The 23958-nt window shown below is 38.5% G+C and overlaps 1 protein-coding gene and 1 pseudogene across 1 annotated transcript; one reads left to right on the plus strand and one right to left on the minus strand.

Moving 5' to 3' along the window:
* LOC122360487 lies at window positions 1-7415 on the plus strand (annotated as a pseudogene).
* A 7628-nt stretch (window positions 7416-15043) lies between these two features.
* On the minus strand, window positions 15044-21721 carry mex3a (mex-3 RNA binding family member A). The gene is made up of 2 exons (XM_043261984.1): window positions 21054-21721; window positions 15044-18231 (listed from the first exon to the last, which is right to left on the minus strand). Exons 1-2 carry the CDS (start codon window positions 21463-21465, stop codon window positions 17105-17107), a joined length of 1539 nt encoding a protein of 512 aa, XP_043117919.1. The 5' UTR covers window positions 21466-21721; the 3' UTR covers window positions 15044-17104.
* Window positions 21722-23958: the final 2237 nt, after the last annotated feature.

The following is a 23958-nucleotide window of genomic DNA, read 5'->3' on the forward strand; positions in this document are numbered from 1 at the left end:
ATGACGTAAGCGTTTGCCTTAAGATGAGACAGCAGGGCGAAACTTGGTTGACGTAGCCCAGCAACATCGTATCAAAGTTGATTAGCTGTAGTTTTGGCTAACTCGGGTCCTATTTTTCTCAACGATTACTTAACATACAACAGCCCGCAAAGGGAAACACGTTGTGTATTTTTATTGTTTAAAAATAGTCTTTAACGCACGAGCGCGTAGTAATGAAGCGCTCGTGATCAACCGATGCGCCTCATAAACAAAGTTTCTTTGACGTCGCAGTAAATATAATAGCACTTTGCGGTTTTCCAGAAGAGCGTAACGTCTATCTGAAAACACGGACTCGTTAATAAGCCGGTAAGAAGATTAAAGCCATGACGGGTAGAGAGGACGAGTATGACTATCTCTTTAAAGGTGAGCACCACGTTAGCTTACCGCATTTCCATACTTTACAGCGATCTCCTGCTTGTCGTCTTCATGTGTTGCTCGTCTCCCTTTTCTTTTTCTGTCCTAAAACACAAGGGACGTGATTTGCGGCTGTTTCAAGAGTCGGTCGGTCGCTTGGACCAGCAAAAAACCAGCTGGTCGCACTGCTTTTGGCCGGACGAGCTGGTTTTTGGGTCATGGTGGCGGGTCAAGCAGCTAGTTATCATCTTAGGTCAGGCAGAAGCAAATGTCATTTTCATTTTACAAAACACAGGTACCGTCTTAATATGGATGTTTCAACAGGGCGAATGCATAATCAGGTCAAAAGGTGTAGAAATTCTGCATTTTAATAACTTAAAGTGCTGTTTTTGGCTGATTATGTAATATAACAACATGACTAGTTTCTCCTAATGCGTCTTGTTTATGTTCTAATTTTTTTTATTATCGCCTTTAGGTTTCAAGACAAAAAAAGAAGTCTTTTGTGTGGAAATTGATTTTTCGAGTATTCATTCTATAGTGTCAGCAATATAAGCACAGTTAAACCGGTATGACCTGTATAAATCAGGTCTTTCTCAGGATGGGTTCGCATTCAGGTTTTAAAACCTCTCCTTTGATTATAATGAATCAATGACTCAGATCATTCATTTGTTCTATTTTGATATATAACCAATTATTTGAGATTTGAAGGAGATCAGATGTCAAAGTTTGAGAATTTTCTTTAGTAATTGTCGCCTGAAGTGAATGCCAATGATGTTATTTTTTTGCTAATCTGACCTCTTTGATGTCTGCGGTGGTTACGGTCATGAATTTGACCCCTTCCATTAGTCAAAGTTCTGCCCTTGACCTCCATGTGTTTAAGCTGTCCGTGGACCTTTTTCAGTTCGACCATGAATTAATCCGAGCTGTTCAATCACCGCTCTCCTCTGCTCTTGTCTGTCCACCAAAAAAAGCAGACGTCTTTGCCAAAGTGCATTCCTGTGTGTCTAACTCTGATATTATTAGCCGAGGCGTCTGTTATAGATTTAATTCTTTCATGTTGAGGAGCTGGCAACCTTAACCCAATTTATTTCAGGTTTAGGTTGAATGAAAATTTTAATTGTGATTTGTTTAATCCCCTTCAAGTCAAGTATTCCAAGTCACACAACATATTTGTGTCATGAATAGACGGGAAATTTAAGTAATGAAATAATGATCTTTCTCTCCGCAAAAGCTTTGAAAAGGTATTCGCTTTCACGTTTGAAAAATCGAAATAAATAAATGTTTTTACACGAAAGTGTTCCTCTTATCTCTTACAGCGTGACCACCTGGGCTGCGCTGATTTACTAATAAAAAGAAAAGAAAAAAAAACAATTTTCTTATTTAAATTTTTTGAGTCTCAAGATTGCATTGTGAAATATTAAAACTTATATTCCAAAAAAAAGTAGCTTTTTTTTTTTTTTTTTGATGCAAAGTTTCATTTTCAGCAGCTATTACTCCAGCCTTTACGGTACGATCTTTTAGAAATCGTTCTGTAACATTTCAAGAAACATTTATTATTAGCAATTTTAAAAGCCTTATATTTATGTGGAAAACGTTATGCATGCTCTTAGGATGATTTTCTGAATATAAAGTTCAAAACACGTATTATTTGAAATAAAAATATTTTGTCATATTATGAATGTCTTTGTCAATTTCATGCATCCTTGCTGAATAAAAGTGTTAATTTCTAAACGTATTGTACTGACCCTAAACTGCCTGAACGGTAGTGTAGCTGTAAGCGTAATATCTGCCTGTGTCAGACGTTCCCAGTATTTCGTAAGTCAACCTGTGTGGGTAAAAAAAAAAAAAAAAAAGGGAGTTGCTCTTCAGTCGTGCCCTTTTCAATCATTGTCGAAAGCTTTGTGGAAACACACCCTTTGTGTGTGAAATATTCAAATGTAATTGCTGTTGTGCGGTGAAGGGAGGCCGGTTCCTGCAAGCGCACTAATGGAATCTGCTTGAAAGCGCTCTCGCAGTGTCATGCGCGTCTCCAGGACAATAGCAAACACAATAGCGCTTTAAAAGCACCATAAAATAGAGGCGGTTGATCTAATGCACCCTTGTCCTCTTCATCCGCAGTGGTTCTGATCGGGGACTCGGGTGTGGGCAAGAGTAACCTGCTCTCTCGCTTCACCCGCAATGAGTTCAACCTGAGAGCAAGAGCACCATCGGGTGGAGTTTGCCACCGCGCAGCATCCACGTGGAGGGCAAGACCGTCAAGGCCCAGATCTGGGATACGGCTGGACAGGAGAGATACAGGGCCATCACGTCGGCGTGAGTGTCTTCAAAGCCTATTAAGACATCAGCTAATTTAAGAAATCAAATAGTTCTGTGCACCATTTACATAGAGTGCAATTAATACATTTAGGTATAAAATAACAATTTAATAAATTAAGCATAATAAAAAAACTACAATTCATGCATAATCATTAGGGAAATTAACATTCTTATTGGTTTTTTTTTCCTGAGCACATTTCATCAATTTCAAGTCAGTCAGTCAGGCATAATAACTTCTTTTAATTTTTTATATAGTCATTTAGAACTCATTTATAGTTGTAACTAAAAGTTGAAATTGTGTATGTGTGTATATATATATATATATATTTTTCAGAAATGCAGGTTTTCTTTTACCAGTAAGTTGTTAGGATTGATGTAACTTGAAATTTTAATAATATGCTTGGAATTTGTTTTTTTTTAAATTAACACCCACTTAACCAAACGTACTGTGCCTGGTAAGATATGTGTAAAAAAATTAAATAAATGTTTGTAAACTAGAATAACAACCATGTGCTTTTATGATGAATAAATTACGCAAAAATAATACTATATTATGTTAAAATTACTGAAAGCGACTGACACTGGAAACCTCACGCATTCGGGTTAAAAATGTAAGGAGAAAATTGTGCCATATTTCTAATCATTTAAGATTGCTTTTTAATGGGAGGATGTAGACTCCCGTCGTTTGGCCACTAATGATGTACACTCAAATAAGATAACAACTTTTAATAGTAGTTGTTTTATTATTCGGCACCTTAGAATAAATGTGTTATTTGTGGGTCCTTTAGTTTCTGAATAATGAATGCACCTTTCAGACGTGTGTGTGTGTGTGTGTGTGTGTGTGTGTGTGTGTGTGTGTTCACAGGTATTACAGAGGTGCCGTAGGAGCCCTGCTGGTGTATGACATTGCCAAGCATCTGACCTATGAGAACGCCGAACGCTGGCTGAAAGAGCTGCAGGATCATGCTGACAGCAATATTGTCATCATGTTAGTAGGGAACAAAAGTGACCTGCGCCATCTGAGGGCCGTTCCGATGGATGAAGCCAAAGCCTTTGCAGGTTAGCGCTGTGAGGACTTTATTAGTTAGTGTGTGAACTGTAATTGCTTCTATAGAGTTTCTTGAAGTGATGTTTTTGGCAAATCAAGGAGAATGACACACAAAAACACTATATAAAACTGGGAAAGTTACATGAACAAATCTAAAGGAGTCAGGGTAACCCTTTACAATAAGGTTCATTACTTAACTGTATTAGTAAGCATGATCTGACGATGAACAATACTTCTTCAGCATTTAGTAACCTTTTATTAATGTTATTTTCAGCATATTGTACTGCATTATTAAAAGTTTGTTAACATTTAGTTAATGCACTGTGAACTAACATAATGAATAACTTTTTTTTATTATTTTTTATTTTTTATTTACAAATGTTAACAAAGGTTGATAAAGAGTGTGAAAGAAGTAATGTTAACAAATGGCACCTTTATTGTGAAGTGTCACCGGAGTCAGAATACTAATTATTTCACTGTAAAAATAAGCCACTTTTAATATGCCACTTTTTTTTTTTTTTTTTTTTTTTTTTGAAGTTGAGAGTTAAGCAGATAATTGTTAAACCACCGAAGGTCATTTGGAATACCTTTTAAAGGTCACGGAGGTGCTGGGGCTGTTGGCTGAGGTGTTTAAGTTACAGGTCGTGTTGCTGATTGGTCAGTTTTAATGTCTCAGATTTGAATCGTATGGTCAGGAATTAATGTTTGTATGGTTCAGTTGCTATGTCGTAACCTTTTAAAGCAGTACTTTTAATAAAATGATTGGGCATCAAGTAAACTATTTTTAGTGCCCTGCCGTTAATTTTTTTTTTTTGTCATCTTGAGTATTGAATGCAGGAATGATTTTGTTTTATAGAGCATACTACTTGTGTAGCTCAGAAATGGTGTTTTCTAGCTGTGCTTTGTTTTGTTTATGATAATGTATTTGGGAAGCTATATTCATTTAAAAAGTCTTTTTATATTTTTGTGTTTGTGTTTTACAGAGAAGCATGGACTTTCTTTTCTGGAGACCTCAGCGCTGGACTCCTCTAATGTTGAGCTTGCCTTTCAGACCATTCTCACAGGTCAGTCCTGAGCAAATCATTTACGAGGGTGAACGTCATAAAGCTTCTGGAGCTGAATCTCATGAAAACTGTGAGGAACATGTACCAGTCATTTTTATATTAAGAACATTCTCATTCTCATTATTATAATGACTATAGTATTTAAATAGCAAAGTATGTATGCATAATTTAGTGTATAGAACATGTTTCAAAAGTGAATTTTTAATTTTAGAGAGAAATGTGATCTTCTTGTTTTATTAGCTGGACATGACATTCCATTCTGCTCAACATATTTAATCTAAATCTATGCTGTTTTAAGCATAATATGCATAATATAATATGCATAAAAAGTACAATACACCAACAAAAAAAATTCTCAGGCAAAACTTTACTTTCCAAAAAGTAAACAAAATTGTTGATTATTATTATATATTGTTCGTTTATGATTTATTACAGAACAAACAAGATTTTTTCCTCTTGAAATTACTAATAAAAAAGGCAACCAAAATCATAAAGGAAGTTCATCCGGAACTCACAGCTGTCATATCATTTATTCAGATCATGCAAATGACGACAATATTTGTTTGAGCTATTCTTAAATATTTGAAAAACGGTTATGTGAAAAAGCCAATTCTCACTTGCCATACATTAAAAAAATCACCCCCCAAAAGACCAGAGAAAAACGTTTTAGGAAAAAAAATGTTTTTGATGTCTTTACATGTAGTACTATGTCCTTTTTGGGACTACATTTCTTTAAATTAATTTAAACACATGAATGAACATACATGTATCAAATACATTTTTAGTTAAGATATTTTGTTTACCAACTTTGCGTAAAGTTCAACTATGTTATAACATTTTTCTTTCTGCAAAATATGTATAAAAAGGTCAACAGGTTTTCTCATTATAAACAGTGTATCTTTAAACTAAATCTAATTTGCATATTAATGTGTTTTTGTGCCAATATATCATGAAAAAGAAGTGCAATAATGGGAGTAATTATTAACAAGATTTTTATAAAAATATATTTCATAGAATACTGAAATATAATTTCTTTCCCTGTGCATTTTAAACATTAATAAACATGCTTTTATTCCCGGTGTCCTCATATGAGGACATGTATAAAATCAACATCCTGGTTTGTAACAAAGTCATATGAACAGTGACATTTTCCGGAGAGGTTGATTTATGATACACAATTTAAAAATTTAGAGATAAAATATTTTGAAATTATATATATATATATATATATATATATATATATATATATATATATATATATATATATATATATAATATTTTATTTTTTATTATTTATTTTGTATTTTTTTTTATATAAAGAGTTTCATTAAATTTCAGACATTTTTGAGGCAAGGAACAGGAGTGATCATGGTGAAGCATGCAATCATTTGGTATCTCTGAAAAGCCCTGCTTCTCTAAATTCACTAAAATTATAATGTCCTCCTATGAAGTTACATAATATCATTATTTTGCCATATTACAGTAATGAGAGTTTGGGGTTAAGAGAATATGCTTAATTAAAAATGACCTAAAGATTTGACACATTTTCTCACATCCTTTCTCTTTCCCTCTTGTTTCGAGAAGCTCTAGCGTTTTTGTATGTTATTGCGTATAACCTCTAGATGGCATCAAACTCCACGCGACAGACATCCTCTGCTTTTCCTGTGAATGAATGAAAACTGTGTTTTGAGGTCAAACTTTGAAAGTTTGCTACGCCAAAATAGTGATTTGCTTTTTTTTTTTGCAGTTTATTTACATTTTATTTGTGGGTTTGGGAAACGCCTCTCTTCAGCCACACCGTGTTAGACAGTTACACTGTTCATTTCTACGTGTCGTGATGAACGCTAGCTGCTGTTGCACTGTCAGTAAACGCACCTGAAAGATCACCCTCCATCATGCCCATCTCTGAACCCTGCCTGTTTCTCACACAGAAATCTACCGTATCGTGTCCCAGAGGCAGATGTCAGGGCGCGGTGATGACGGCTTCTCCCCCAGCTCAAAAGTGGTTCCCATTACCGTGCAGCCCACACAGAATTCGGGCAAGCAGGGCGCCTGCTGTCAGAATAACTGAGCTGCCGCAGCGCCACCATGGGATCCGTGGAAAATCGGCAACTTTGTTGGGCTGGGCTGCAAGGTTGACCCGTGTTCCCTGCGCACAATGTGATTAATGTATGTAACGGACTTGCTTAGCTATGCCCAGAGTAAGTGAGTAGTAATCTTCAAAATTGGAGAACAAGAGATGTTGAAATTGAACGGATTAAGGATTTTCTCAGAACTGAGAGGCCATGCTTCTTGTTTCAGACTAATTAGAAATGAGCAGTTAACTGGGACGCTCAGACGTGGCTGCTCTTTTTTTTTTTTTTATTATTATTCCCGCACTTTTTGCTACAGACGGTCTGCTTACAAACAATGGGCTGAGGAACAAGGAAAAAGTGCTTAGAGTGCATAACGCTTCTTTTGAGTATCTCTTAAATGGTTTTTGATCACACTTGTGAAATCATATATATTTTTTTCCTTCCTTTAGCGTGCCAGCACAGAAGTAGTCTGACATCTTTTCCATGCATCTCGACACCTGAGAAATTCAAACTGTGGTCATCATATAACCGCTTTTTCGCTCAACTCTTACATCGAACAGCATCTCTTGTATTTATTGAATGCAAATATGATCTTGTTATTCTATGGTGGGAATTTTTTTCCTTTCTTTTTTGTCATGCTTTTATCCATCAGTAGATTATCGATCGGAATTTCTCAAGGGTTTCTCCTTCCAGTCATGGCACTCATTTGTACAAGCGCTGGGAGTGTTTTCTGTGGACAGAGTCGTGTTAATAGGTTAAGTTAATGGCCGTGTGTGCTGTAGTGTAATAAGAATATAGTGTGTTCAGATTTAGGGTTTGGGAAGCGCTGACTAGTTCTTAAATGATCTGATTATTTCTATGACACTCGATTCGGTTAACGGTTCTTGAACTTGTGTTTTCTACATCTCTGATATTTATGCATAATAAAATATGCACAATAGAACAACTTAAAATTTTTGTTGTCGTGATGATGCATCTTATTTATTCTTAGCAGTGCATTCAAATCAGCATATTTTTTGTTTACAAACATTTTAAAGTATGAAAACACAACATCTGTGACCCACCCGGGCCACAAAAATGGCTTTAAGTCACCGGGGTGTATTTGTAGCAATTTTTAAAGGAAAATAAATAAATAAATAAATAAAGATCAAGTTCCATGAAGATATTTTGTAAGTAACCTACCATAAATACATTAAAACTTTTCTAATTAGTAATATGCATTCCTAAGAATGTCATTTAGACTCTTTTCTCAATATATTTGCATCCCCAGACTCCAAATAGTTGCATCTCGGTCAAATATTGTCTCCTATCCTAAAAGACATATATATTAATGGAAAGCTTTACTTAGCTTTCAGATTATGTATAAATTGTGGACACATATACTTGTCACTTGTGTGACAATTTATTATTATTTTATGATTTAGTCCATTTTCAAACATCCTCCTCCTTTTTTTTTTTTCTTTAAATGACTAAAAATGAATTAAGCTACCAGAATCGTGAAGAAATACTTTATCCAATCATATTATCATTTTGGCTAACAATGTTTGAACTATATTTCTTTGAATCCCTACGATTCCCACCCCTGCTTAGGAGTCCAGGCCCGGGTCAGATGTTTTTTTCTTTTTAATGCTTATCTCTTTATTATGATGGAAATTTGCACGATTAGTTTTATATAGCTGGTTTCTGGGTGTTGTCTTTGCCTAAAAGCTTTTTTTTTTTCTGCTTGGAAAATGAGCGGCAGGTGGGATGCAGTTCACTAAGAGGAGCTTCTATGATTGGGTACATTGACCATATTATATTGCAAGGCAGGGGAACTGATGGCTTGTGATGTACTGCTGAGGTTTTCTTACTGGAAGTGAATTCCTCGCTGGCCACCCTTGTTATCTGCTACATGTAACCCGAAGAGCAGCGGGTCTCTCGAGATCTCACTCCCTGTCCTGGCTTTTCTATCTTCTGCAGATTTTGTTGCGATTTTTATCTTTGCATACGCGTTCTGTGGCGTTCGGATGCTCCTCGCCCCAGTTTGGGACAGCTGGGGTCGTGTTTTCAGCTTTATGTCTCGTCATTTGTTTAAAGACGCGAGGTGCTTCCCTAAATGCCTTGCCTGTTAGATTTATGCTAATGCCATCAATCTGTTATGCTGAATATCAGCCGTTTAGCTGGAGTCGTTGATAATTACTGCTTTGGGAAGATTCTGTCATCGTGCCTGTTCTTTTCCCAGTGGGACTCCTGAACAAAGACTCTGAACGCTGCAAATAGGTTTCTACGTTTTCACTGATCATGAATGTTTATTAGCCGTTGTTTTTTTTTTTTTTAAAGCTTGGGTGAATATATTTTACGTACACACTTGAAAACTTGTGCATTTTACAGGGTTCCCACATCTTTTGACTTCCGCATGACCTTTCCAGTCTTTCCTGAACACTGGATAAGGAAAATTCATCGTATAGAGATTGCACCCACAAAGAGCAATTTCTAGTTGATGAAATATTTATGAGCTTTTTGAAATGTTATTAATTTCCATGACTTTTCCAGGCGATTTTAAAATTCCGTGACCGTGGGAACCCGTGAACGCTTCTGTTTTTAAACTTTTTTGGGTGATTTTTATCCTTTTTTTTTTTTTTTTTTTCCTCAACTTGTGGAATTTGCTGTGTATTTTAATAACGTATATATATATATATAAATAAAAAGATTTTGTTTTCAAATCATCAGGTGTGCGAGCAACAAAATTCAGGGTAGCGGTGACGGATTATTCAGTTTGTTTTATTAGAAACATTTACAATACAATTTCTGGAAAATAACCAAAAAATCAAAACTAGTATGGCATAGATACATTGATCGAATATCAAAATGAAAGTCACAAAGAACATGTTCTAAGGAAAAAACCTGCAGTTTTGCGTGCCCGTGTAGACACGATACTGAATTATGAAATCAAACGACTCGTGGAGTATCGGCTAGCCTCGTCTATGATATGGCAAACCCCTCGTTTATCGACAATAAATTGAACACTAGTACCAGGAGATGCTTGACCAAACTAATGCACTAAGACCACTATGAGAGCTGAATGAAACACTTCTACTGTGCTGGAAGCTACCAAATACAGACTGTCGGACCGGAGTAACTCATCCCAAGCGAGGTCACGTCAGTGACCGTCCTAAACCCCCCCCACCCCATGTTCCTGTCTGACTGAAATTGAAACCACTACACAACTATCATTGCCACCACAGAGCCAAAACAAAGTCGAGATGCGTGTTCACCATGAAGTACTGAGACTATGCTTCTGCATGTAATCTTGTAAACAATATTCACCGCTTTGACATGTTTGAGACACTCTCGGTAATAACGAAACGCAGGCATCAGCCCTTGAGTGTAGTTTGTACATGAGCCAAAACGGGTTGATAGAAGTTACATGCAAATAACGGTATTACTGTGAATGTGCTCGAAATCTGCATTCTGTTCACATATCTGCAAACAAATATGATAACGGAACATCTGATTTGCAGAAAAAGTGTTTGTTTGTTTTTTTTTTTTTTTTTTGTCTTTTTTACGTTTTGTCATGCATATTTTTTTTTTTTTTTTTAATCGGAACGACGTTACATGTAGTTGATTTTTGCTCGAGTTATTACTACTGTATGCGTGTACTATGCACAGTCATTTTTCTGTTTCACCCTGTTATACTTCAGCCTGTTATCACTTCGTAACGATTGCATTTAAAACCAAAGCAATTTAATATATTAAAAAAAAAAAAAAAAAAAGGAAGGGACCCTTTATTCACTCAGCTATGAGGTGTTAAAAGGACGAGTACACAACACTTCTGAGCGCTTCTGGTATGCAAAAACGCGGTATTGAGGCACAAAGTTGAAGTGACTAAAATACCCCCGAATGCTATAAAATATTTCTGCCGTTATCCCATTGTTAATGCACACGTTACGTATCTGACGTTTTAAAATATAAGCCTTTGAAACCCCACCCCGCTCGTTTTTTTTTTTTTTCTGCTGTCAGAAGTGTGGATTTTTCTAACTTTCATAAATAAAAATTCTATAGTTTTAATCATTTTAGTAGAAATCAACTTCATGCGTTTTAGAAATATATTAACTTTTTAATTTATTAATTAAAAACAAAACGTCTTGAAGTTACTTATAAATATGTTTGCTTCATTAAAGATATTCATAAATAACATCCAGATACTGACCTCTTCCTCTATGAAATAATAATGCATGTTAGCAAAATAGAATCTTACGAAAGAGCTATAAGACATTTTAAGTTCCCTTTTAAGTTGCTTTGTATAAATGCTGTGAGGAAGAACCTAAACGGATATGGTGGTATATCTCTAGCCATGAAATTCAACTTAAAGCTCACTTTCGATAAAGAAACAAAAGGCAAAATTAGACATTGGTTGGGTGGCCATTTTTACATTCAAATACATTATTTGCCCTTTGTACTATACTGAAAGGCATTATAATTGCTTAAGTGCATCACGTATATGTTCTCTGGTGATTCTATGGAATGGACGCCGCAGCGGTTATAGATAAATACGTGCAGCTTCGCTATCTGCTATGTCAGAACATAGAAGGGTATATATACTGTTTGCCTAAAAAAAAAAAAAACTCGGAAAATATCGACAAGGCTAAAAATGCAAATATATTCGTTATGGGAATGCAAGGTACAGTTCGCTCAAAAGTTTGCAACCCCTAGAGGAATTTTTAATTGCATTTAATTTTATTTTTAGTACATCCCTTAGGCAGTTTTCTGAAATGAGGCGAGACACTTCAGATGACAACACTGTTTGTTTGTTGTTGTTGTTGTTGTTTTTTTTTCATGCACTGGTCAATTTTGATATTCTAGGCATTGCGTAATGCGTATCTTCAGACTAATGGAAAGAAAAATATGTATTGTATTGCACTTAATCTATTTGTATCTGTAGATGTCAATTGTAATATCCTTTTCTCAAAATTAGTTTTTTTTTTACTCCTTTTATGTTACATTATATTCTGAGCTGTATTATAGATGGATTTGATAGTTTATCATTCACCTTGTTCTATAATATTTTCTTAAAAACATGGTGAAAATGAATAGTTTAGGATTAAAAAAAAAAACACCACCGTTCTATAAAATATTTTTACTCTAATATATAACAATAATTTTTAATCTGCCGTTATCCAGTGTTTCCATTTATGTTCTGGAAATGTATGCAAATGCGTATTTTAATAGGATAATGTCTCATTTGCATATTTCGACGCAACATTTCAAAAAAACTCCAAAAATCCAATCGGCTGAGAAATATATTAGTTAATCTATTTTTTTCACTCTGTTCACCTGGAGTGTCTCGCCTTAATATTCCACAAGAAAAAAATAGTTCGCATGGCCTCGTTTAAATTCATGCGTTTTCTCCTCGAGCCTCAATGACAGTTTATATCTTATGTGATTAGTTTCGAGTCTCTGGCTTGTCCTCTGTGCTGAAGCGGCCCACTGTTCTTGACAAACATCCTCTAAGTTCTTTGGTTTCCCAGCGTGCTCTACACATTTGAGTTCTTCCCCACAGAGGCTATACGATGTTGATCTCCAGCTCCGACGCTCGGGACAATCGAGGGACTCGTGCAGCTTTCACAAAAGGCTGCAAACAATCATTGACACTCGAGGAGAAAACGCAGCGTTGCGAACTGAAGGTGTGCGAACTTCTGAACGGAATAAATAATTTCGTATGTGGCGTCTTCAGGGCGGTACTAAAAATAAAAAGACTTCCAAAAAAAAAAAAAAAAAAAAAATGCTTAGCACCTTCTAAACAGACTCTGCTTGGGGTGTGTAAACATATGAGCATTTATCTGGTATTTGTGCATTAGAAACTTTATGTTGGGTAAGAGAAATATGTTTGGAAAAATAAACTAGTGTCATTGTACAGCGTTACATTAAACACCAGCTGTAGTCCTCGCTAAAAATCTCTGTAGTACAAGTGGCTCTGTTATATTTTATCTACACAGGCTGTTCAAAGGTTAATAATGCTCTGTAAAATAATTTCCCAGCATGCACAACCAAAAAGAAGCAAGAGAAGCTGTTGAACTGCAACTATTTAACAACACCACATAATTACTAAAAAAAAAGAAAAAGCAGAAACGGAAACGATTCACAGTGGTTCTTAATATTAAGCTACGCGTTAAACAACACATTCTTGTTAAACCTGTCAGACTCCAAACCGGTCCACTTTTCTTTGTGAATCTGTAGTCGTAGGTTGTGACCACTCCCCCTTCTCGATCAGAATGGCTTTTTGCACGGGCAGTTATTATTTTGGATTAGGCATAATAATAGTGCCCTCGTCATTCTGAAATTATAAAGGAACTTGCCAGTTGAAATTATCTGAATGGCGATTAGACCGTTCTGATATGCGTTTTTAAAATATATTTGTATTTCTTCTTCTGAGCTGCTCTCGCATGCAGTAAATCCTGTCAATAGGGCGTGTAGATATTTATTATTTCTGTTGTGTCGTAACTGTATGCATCAGTATAGGCAAAGCAAACGCTGTACAAACTAACCTAAATGAATTCTTTCCCCTATTGATTGTGATAACCCTAATTTTTGGTTATGTACTTTTTCTGAAGAGCTTTCAGATTTTGGGGCATCAGTGACATCACGCTTTATTTCGTTTCCATTGGGATGACGCCTTTACGCAATATTACAAACTAGCAAGTAGGCTATTAGAGACTATTACAATATTTTCAGAATTGCTTATATAGTGAAATATACTTAACGATATGCCTATGGTAGTCAGTCTTTATTATATATCTCCCTAAATGTCAATAAATATAGTCTTATTCCTATCAAATAAATAATACTCGAAAAAGGTTTTGCTGTGATTGGCTGTATAAAGTCTTTAACAGTTAAAATGTCTCCCTTTCAAAGCCTGTACTGAATAATATCTCGCTCTGAATACCTCCACAGCACCTCCTCCATCGATCCAGGCTACATTCTTTGAAGTATATCATCGTCGCTCTATTAGAAGTTGCGATGTTTGGTTAAGAAACAAAACTTTTGAAGTGCTGCATTTTCTAATTGGGAAAGTCGTTACTGCTTTTGTTTTGTTCTCACAAAGGGCTTTAATTGGGTAAATACAATGTGCATGGCTTTAAACAATTCTTAGGGTTATCAACCATTTAGAAGCGTTTTTCTAACAGTGCATTTTTTTTGGATAAAGATTAACTTGTTTTATTAAGACGGTTATTGCTTGTTTCCTGCATACGCTGACCTAGTGACCTTAAAAGAGGCAGGAGAACAAAATGCGGTATACAGACAGACAGCTGTTGTTCTCAGTCGGATTGTAAAATCGAGCTATTGAAGTTTGCATAATTGAATCTATTTTTTTTTTTTTTTTTTTTTTTTTAAATATATGTGTGTATATATACGACCGAAATGCATAAGCATTCATTCCTGCAATGGACGAACATCTGTCCCTGATCAGTGCTGGGGATTTGAAGAACTAGAAATGTAAGAAAGGTAAGAAAATACCATCGTATCGTTGTCCCTTCGTTTTAAAGTAAATTAAGATGCTACTCCTAATAACTGCGACGCTTAGAAATACCGCCAAGTGACTTGTTCGAAATACGCTATCCGTGCAAATACAACCAACTAACCCAAAATATAACCTAAGTGCAATAATGACCATAACCATTTGAGTTTGCTGTCGAGAAATGCACATGCTTTTCGATTGCAAATGCTGTTTGCCTGCTTCAAAATAAGGTGCTTTTAAGAGCTTTAATTTGTTAAGCCTTTTTCGGTTCTGTATCTCAAAATCTGAGAGTTACTTAAAGGGACATGAAAAATATTTAATTTCAACAAAGTACCTTATTACACCAACGCTAACAAAACAAGGCGCTAATGCGGCCGTAATACGTGAATTCAGATGAGGCAAACGACTAAGTATAAACTGCTGTAACAGTCAAAAGTTTTTCAGAACTAATATTTAAGAAGCTAATGGCTCAAAGGTAAATCGTTATAGTAAGTTAAATACAATCACAAGCTTACCCTAGCATATCTTCTAACACGGCGCACATGTGGCAATGGCGCAGAGAGGCTCGATGGGGGAAAAACTGACCCATTTCAAACCGAGTACATTTTCGGTGGCTCCACTCTTTTGTAGTGGCCTTCCAGTGAAAGGGGGAAAAAGAGAAAAAAAAAAAGACAGTTTCTCAACCTTCGAACACTCTAATCCCCTATCCCGAAATCCCCCAGCCTGCAATGAGACGGGCAGTGGGTGTGTAATTCGATTCAGCATGAGCGGCCACCAAATTGGGCGTTTCCCCCCCTGCTTTCTTGTCAATTACAATTGTCTGATTTCATTGTGGAGTTCAAGGTTGTTCTCCGATTGGCTGCTCGTGACCGTACGCTGGCAGGCCCGTCTCGAGGGGGTCACGGCAGGATGTCCCGCTCATGAAGGAAGACTCCATGGAAACTTCGACGGCCTGCCTCTTGTGCACATTAAACGAGAAATCTCAGAAGAAAAAATGCTTTGGGTCTATCTAGTCACACTCTCTCAACTCAGAAGGGCCAGCTTTTCTCTTTGAAATGAAATCTGCTCTTGGATTTTTTTTTTCTTCTTTCCACCCAACGGCAGGACAAAAGAGGCCCCCGTTTCTCCCCAATGGGAATACCAGAACGGGAGCGAGCGAGCGATCAACAGGAGGGGCCCCAGCTGCACCTAGTTTAGCCCCCCGTGCGGCGTCTCCGTCCTCATTCACGCCACTGTACGCCGCCCCTCCTTCCTACGGCAGTTGCTTTGCACCTGGACTCTGATGTATGGCTAATTATCGGCTCCTCCTAGGGCAGGCCATGTCGGGGCGCTCCGGGGATTGTACCACCACTGCGACAAAACAATATACTCACTGGGAGGAGCTCGGTCGTCATTACAGCGAATGAGCGCTTCGTGGAATTGGAGCACAGTCCTCCCCGACAAACCGGACCCTCGGAAAATAAAAAAACTTAATCTAGAGTACGATATGCAACACCTGCCTCAGTGCAGACGGACAGTCGGAGGACGCTTTGCAACTCGGGAACGGGTGATTTACATTGTACTGTAGCTCGGAGTCTTGCTTGCTTTTGTCTATTTGGTCTATTCAGGATCAGATTACAGACCCCCTCCCCTCAATCGCCCCCTCTTTTTTTTTTTTTTTCCTACTTCATCTTATGCCTTATGTTCAGCGTTTTACTAAATAATGCGTAAAAGGAAAAAAAAAAATCATAAACGTACTGAGTGCAGGAAAGAGAATAAAAAAACGTTACTGAAAGAACCCGGGAAGTCCTCTTGAAAACAACGCTGGATGAGTTCCAAGGTTTTTTTTTGAGCTGACCAATCAGTTTGCTCAAATAGTTTTTCCTTTCTTTTTTTTCTTTCGTATTGTACCTAATAAGACCATTTTAGATACATCACATAATAGGCTCACTGGTGCAGAAACAAAACAAAACGAAACGAAAAAGAAACTCCCTGTTTTACTCGTCAATTACCCGTTCGATTATTGATTTGCAAAGCAGATACTACATCGGTAATTGTGATGATCTGAATTTAAAGCCATCAGGTCGTATATATCAGCCCCTATTTCTATACCATCTATTTCGCATAGACATCTAGAAATGTAATGTTTTTTTGACAATCACTTTACATCAGTTTTAAGGTGCAAAGATTTAAGATTCTAGTTTGCCTTAAAAAAAAGAATACTCGCTCATTTGCAGAAGATGCTGGGATGTAAAACTATACTCCAATCTTAGGAAATAAACTCGTAATGATATTTTTTTCATATAGTAATATACCTCCCCAGCAAAGGAAAAGTGTAAAATGTTCACATTATTTCTTCTGTTACTGTCCACACGCAGCATGTGGAAAAAAACAGCACCAGTAAAAAATTAAATAAAATAAAGCAAAACAAACCAAGATGCTAAGAACTACGTTCTTTCCATTTTTAAAAAAACTTTTATAAAATATATATGTATATATGTGTACATATAAAAGAAAAATCTGAAAATACTTCTTCCTCTTTTTTTTTTTTTTTAGTAAACCAAGCAGTGTGTTCTAAAATATCTGCTTGTTTTGGTTTTGTGTTTTCTGAAAAATAAAAAAAGTGAATACTGACCAAAAGAAAACAAAACAAGATTAAAAGTGAACTGATTCTACAGAGTAAAAACGAACCACAAAAAAAAAAAAAAAAAAAAAGTAAAGATAAGTCGACTTCTTAAGAGAATATCCGGATAGCCTGTGTAACCAGGGTGTGGCAGACAGGACACTCCGGATGGTTTAGCTCACAAATTCGGATGGCGCACTCCATGCAGAAGAGGTTATGACCACACGGGACCAGAGCAGCGGTCACTTTACTTTCAAAACAGGTCATGCAGTCCCGGGCTATGGCGGGCGGAGAATCCGGCACGGGGAGACGTCCGGTGAACGCGGCGGTGACGGCGGTGGGCTCGCTGTGGGCACGGCGTGCCTGGGCGTGAGGAGACCCCACCGCGTTGGAGTTTCCGGTGCCGCACGGTTCGGGCAGTCCTGGCGACAGTCTGGTCAGAGGAAGAGGCAGGCCTCCAAAGCTTTTGGAGCGCTGCTGGGCGTAGTAAGCCACCTGTTTGGGATAGTCGGGATCGCCCCAGCTTTGAGTGCCTTCGGATCCGAAGTAGGAGCATGGCTTGTCCCCACTGCTGTGGTTGGTAAAGTCACCTTTACTGTAAATCCCGCCGCCGCCTCCACCTCCTCCTCCTCCTCCTCCACTGCCACTTCCGACCATGGCGTCTGAGAAATTCTGGCGGTAGCTGCTGGCAAGCGGCTTGCGCGGGGCCCCCTGTAGCCCCCACACCTGCTGCAGGCGGCTCTCCAGACCCCCGTTGCCGCTGTCAGGTCCCAAGCAGTCGTTCTCATTGTTGTGGTCATGCAGGCCACCCGTGCGGAAGGCGATGTGCGCCTCGATTTCTTCCCTCGCCCGCTCGGCGTTTCCGGGGGAGCCGGTGATCTCAAAGACGGGGTCGCGGTCGCGGCTCGGAGTCACGATGTAAGTGCACGTTTGCTGCTGTATGCGCTTTATAGTCGAGCCTTTCGGCCCGACCACCAGACCCACGACACGGTAGGGCACCCGCACCTGTATGGTGGTCTGGCCAGGGAGCGGCGCAGGAGGCGAGCCGCTGAAAGAGACGCCCAGCTTGTTCCTGGAGGCCCGCAGCATGGAAAAGTGCTCCGCAGCTGAGATGATTTCACGTCTGGCCAGGGCCACGTCCTCTTTGCGGCCGGTGATGAGGAAGACTGGTTCTTCGCCTCGGACGGGGGTCTTGATGTAGGTGTTTGTCTTTGCGCGCAAAGCTTTGATTTTGCAACCTGTTGAGTGGAGAAGGAGTATTATAGTAGTAGTAGTATTAAAATCTGTCAGATAATACTTGTTTGTTTCCAGGTCAAAAGGTCACCCATGCACAGAATCTGCAGAAGAAGAACTCGTTCACAAAGTTCTTCCTGTGTTGAGTGTAATTTAAACATTTTGAATCATTTGATTGCTTTTTCAGTTCTCATTAAAAGCTAGTACTGTTCACTCTATTAAACACAATTTAATATGTTAGAACTTACCATGTTTTATCAGTTTACCTTGCTTAAATATACAAAATTCTGCAGATTCATTGCACAAGTCAGCAGATTCAATCTGGGCCTGCCCATGCTTTTTTTTTTATTTATTACAACCTATACACAAAGTATACCAAAATACCATGAGACCAATGAGCATTATTGGATGTTCTTGCACAATATATATATATATATATATATATATATATATATATATATATATATATATATATATATACACACACACACACACACACACAAATGGGCGTTGTTTTGCTATTTTTATTTTTTAAAAAGTTAAATCGTACTTTTTTGTTTTTTTTTTACAAAATAAATTAAAACAACTTTTGATTATAAAATGAAAAGTCTTGCAATTTTGTGCAAAATATATGAAAATATTTTTAAGGATAAAAATAAGAATTATTTAGCAATTTGTTGTATTTGATTACGCCCACTGAACCTTATTCATAAACAGAATAAATACGTGTTAATCTTTGTTTGTCACTTTCGTTTATAAAACTATTGATTGAACGACGTACACTGAAATTTCTTCTGCTCATTTTTAATGAATGAGGCCCAAAGTGAATTTGGAAATAACTGCTCGCTCTTCTCTGCTGTGGTAAATGTACGAATCCATTAAAGCGATGTTTTTTTTCCCCCCTACATTACACCGTCTGCGTTACGCTATTGTTTTGCCGTTTCATTCGTTACGTAGAAAAAAGTATTTAGCATAATAAATCCCATTCAAATGCTCCACTCAGTGTTGACGTATCCTATTAGGATGCAGGATCAAATCTGTAAATAAAAATCGCTGTTGTCTGAATGACGCCTCCTCTACAACAGTGCCATGTGCTAACTGTCAGTTACAGCTACTGCGATGTTCAACGCGGAAACCCGAATTAAAACGTTTCGGATGTCATTTCCCAGCTATTCTGCAGAAGGAGTTGACTCGAGGACAAAGCGAGCGTGCAGAATTCCCCTTAAAGTTATTGTTGAGGGATGAATTCATGACGAGGTGTGGTGCTCCACAGCATCTGCCTCGTGTTCGGCACCAGAGTATTTATTAGCACCTCAGTGGTGTCTTATCAAGAGTGGGGTGGCTTTCTCCGCCCAGGGGCCTGTTCGGTGGATAGATCTCTGCACACTGGTTTCATGCCTCATTGTGTACGGCAGAAGCTAAAAAAATAACCTGGATGGACTGTCTAGCACTGACAGCAGGGAGCACAGATTCCCTCCTGCCGCTGAATCGTCCCTTTCGCTGCAGGAGCACATCTCCTAACAGGCATGGCAGCCACTGCAGGTGAACAAAGCACTGGAGCCTCACAGCTCCAAATTCCAGCTAATGGTGATAACAAGGATACCTAAGTGTGCTGCCTTTTTTTTCCGCCGTCACCCCGGCTTGTTATTATGAGGCCAAATGCGTCTATCTGTTTGCAGAAAACTGCGATTAAATTAACCTAATAAAGGCCAAACGAATGTCACAGGATGCGGCCGTACTATCGGCGACTAATGAGGTAAAGCCCCCCATTTCGAATCCTCTTAATCAGCAATTTCCAAGCCACGCGCTCGCCGCATCCCAAGTTTAGCCCCATTTAGATTCTGAAAGCACGCAGGCCACTTTACAACTCAACAAAGTCGTCATGTGCGGGGGAAGCCGCTCGCTGGGACGTTTATTAGAGCATATTTCATCCGGGTGAGATATTATGCTCTTAATGAATGGACGGCAGAGGCTTCCTGACCCCCTGCTTTGAGTGCAGGGCTGTTGCACTGGTAGACGGGGCGTGACTCTAATAGTGTCTTTATAGTCTGTCTCTCCAGGACCAAACGCAACACAGCTTTCAGGGATGCTGGAAATGTATCACAAAGTGACTTCTCGAGACAACAGGGTCACCAAAGCGAACACGCAGCTGCCTTCCCAACTTGCTCCAAATATCACCGCACACGCACACAAAAGGCAACTTTTCCGCCAAGTCACGTTTATATAGCTCTGCCCTCAACGCGCACGAGGACTTTTACTTCTTTGTCTGGCCACGCCGTCGGGATTTCGGCACTTTTAGACGCTCGCGAGACGTTCGGGCATCGGCGGCGGGCTAAAGTTACCCGACAAGCGCTCTTTGTCTGAGGTAGCCTGACGAAAACAACGTGGTGCTGCATATGAAAGCCCCCAGGAACTACAGAGGCGCGCGAAGGAGCGACTGACACAATGTATCCAGTCAACAAAGACCGTTGACTGTTACATTGTATCCAGCGAGCGCACACGCGTTCCGTTTTCTGTTTCAAAACCAGAATTACGCGCGCTCAGACGACAAAGGGAAAGCAGCGTGCTGACATTGAAGGCGTGGATGTGGAATAACGCCTTTGTTCTCGTACCCGCTCACAAGTTTGCTCAAAGCTAAGAGGAAATGCCCGTGTACATGCCATCTACGCGCTGAGACGGAGTGCCGAATTGTGGCTAAAACAAGACACGTTAAAAGCATCACCACTCCCTTTTTCTTTGTCAAGACAGCTCCACACTTAGTTTGAGCCGCGCACCCTGGAGAACAACGAGTTGGAAAGCATGTGAAAGTGCGCATCGTTGTATTTACCTTGCCTCCCCACTATTTCGGCCACATGTTCGGAGCTTGGCACGGGGACGCACTCCGTTATGTTGCAGCCCCGTCCTTTGGTTTCGGTGGGCGAGCTCTCGTACAGGGCGCACAACTTGTTCTTCCCTTGTAACATCCCCGAATCGGCTGGGATGTGATTGTGATGGTTATTGTTACTCCTGTCTTGAACTCCTCCACCACCGCCACCTCCACCCGCAGGAGCCCCGTCCTCGCCCTCTCCAAGACCCAGCAGCGACAGTTGGCCCAGCGCAACTCTAAGGGCACGGGAATCGTCCTCCTCCTCCTCGGGTGGCACCAGGAGACCTTCGCTGCCGAAGCCGGAGCCGGCCAAATCCCCGCCGTAGCCCCCATTTTTCTCCATGATCCCTGCTAGAACCAGCAAGCTAGGCATGGCTAACAAAAGAGTGTGAGACAAAGACACTGGTAAGAGACTGGAGAAACAGCACCCTCGCCGCCACCCCGCCCCCTCCTGGTCCTAGTCCCCCCTTTGCGCTAGTCCCTCCCACAGACCAGCCCCCTCTCCGGTTCCGAAACGCGCAAGGCGAACGGGACACAAGGATGTCTGCGCCGAGAGGGGCCAGGCCAAGCGTTGCTCCACCCCGTCTGGTTCGCTCAGTCCCCGCCTATGGCAAGCCGCGCTGCATGTATTCCTCAGAATCGATCTATTTTTATGTCATTGGTACTCTGACCGAGAGGCGTGTTTGTTTGTTTTTATTTCTTACTAAATTATACTGCGTTATTTATTTGATTTTTTACAATAACGATAAACTAAATTTGAATCAAATCAATAATAATAATATTGTAATTGCTTATAAAATTTCGTATTTAAAAATATTTAACTACAAAATTTAATTTCAAATATTCTTAAAATATAAAATGTATATTTAAATATGTTTCATATCTCGTATGCAAAAAAATCATGGAAACCGATTATTTTCTAAGTAACTATAAAATAAATTGTAATCGAATTAATAGAATATTCATTGATATTTTTAATGTTGCTATTATAAAATTACTTCAAATATTTGCCCAAAATATAAAAAATATGCACTAAGCGTGTTTTAATACCATGTTATTATGTTATTTATTATTAGTAATGTCTACATCTAATCTATACATTTTATAATTACAAAATATAAAAAAATTAAGTTTAAAATAAAAAAAATGTACTGTAATGATAAAGTAAAATACTGTTTTAATTCTACCTTGTAATAAAAATATAATAACATAAAAATAACATGCATTACATATTTTAGTATTATTATTTAGTAGTATTATTGTTTTATTATTTAAATGTATTATTAGTGGTAATTTCTGGGACATTTAACAACACGATTAACCCGATTGATGGATTGGTCGTGTGGTGTAATTTAATTATGAGTCATAAAAATATGAATATGAACCCAGAATAGCAACTTTACACAAAAAGATGACGCTTGTATTAAGAAGATTGCTTATTTTTTTTATTAGCCTATTTTATATATCCTTTTATTTTTCAAGCCTGAAAAAAAAAATTGGTAATAGCTTACATAACAACACTAAAATGATCGCTATTTTTAGTGTCGTTGTTGGACAGCGCATTTATTTTTTTTCTAAAATGGATAAGATACTAGTGCAAAATAATAAATGTTCAAGCAGCTTGCCATGCCCTGCCTCGCTGAGACAGAGTCACCGTCCATCCATCTATCTATCCATCCACCCTTCTATCCATCCCGTTGCATTTCAGACTCCTTTGTAGCAACCAACAACTCACTTCTGACGAATAATCCGAAACGCGGTTATTATGCCGTAAATATCGGGCTACAAGCGTCACAGTTCATTGCATTGTGTTGTGAGGAGAGGCGTGCCAGAATGATCACACATGTGCGCCCGCAACAACACCATCCAGCTGCCGCGCCGCGTCTCAACAACAGCTCTACTGTTGCGATGTTTGATCGGCGGAGTGTCATAACGTGCCCGAAAATACGCGCCGAGTGTCGAGGAACCGAAACATCTGGCCCCGATATCTCCCCAAACCGAAAGAGTTAAACTGACATAATTTGGGGGTCCGCCCACCCTGTTTGCCGTTTGGTTGCAGCGGGTCACCGAGTTGTTGTTTGGACTACCGTTGCGCATGGAGCGCTGTTACACTGAGAGGCGCTGAGAAGAAGAGACGCGGGGAGTTATCAGACAGACGTTGCAGGATCTGCACTGCACATTTGTGGTAGAGAGAGAGAGAGAGAGAGAGAGAGAGAGAGAGGAGCGAGCACGTGTCTAGCAACATCGCAGGCAAACCTTGAACAAAGAGCATTCGTGTTTCCACCTCAGACGACACTGTCCTCATGATGCCACGCCTGGCGGCAAAGATGAAATCTGGAACAACAACAACAGCCACAACAGCAGCAGCAGCAATTATACTAATACCAACACTACTAACAATCTGATATGTTCTAGTTAGAATGCTAGAACCCATACCAAATGTTGATATTTTAAATAGCATTAAAAACAATACATGTTATTTTAAAAATGATTTATATTAAGCAAATAGTAGATACACTTTTTTTAACCAACTAATATATATATATATATATATATATATATATATATATATATATATATATATATATATATATATATATATATATATATATATTTTTATATATATATATATATATTTTATATTTTTAATATGTAAAATTTAAATGTAGGCTTATTATTAAACTCAGTTGAAGCATAAACATATAAAATACATAATAATAATAATAATAAAAGTATATATGTGTATGTATGTGTGTGTGTGTACTTAAAATTGATTACTAAAAACTACTACTAAATTAATTTATTCAGAATATGTTGACCTGGGGCACGTTGTCATACTATGTTAGGAAATTCAAACTATGTGAGT

This window comes from Puntigrus tetrazona, chromosome 16, assembly GCF_018831695.1.
Source record: "Puntigrus tetrazona isolate hp1 chromosome 16, ASM1883169v1, whole genome shotgun sequence".
Lineage (NCBI taxonomy): Eukaryota > Metazoa > Chordata > Actinopteri > Cypriniformes > Cyprinidae > Puntigrus > Puntigrus tetrazona.

What these genes read in the sequence shown, in the direction of transcription:
- mex3a (XM_043261984.1), bottom strand. Translation starts at nt 21,465, where the DNA reads ATGCCTAGCTTGCTGGTTCTAGCAGGGATCATGGAGAAAAATGGGGGC. An exon ending in CGAAATAGTGGGGAGGCAAG is followed by an intron (nt 18,232 to 21,053) that starts GTAAATACAACG and finishes TCCACTCAACAG; the next exon opens with GTTGCAAAATCAAAGCTTTG.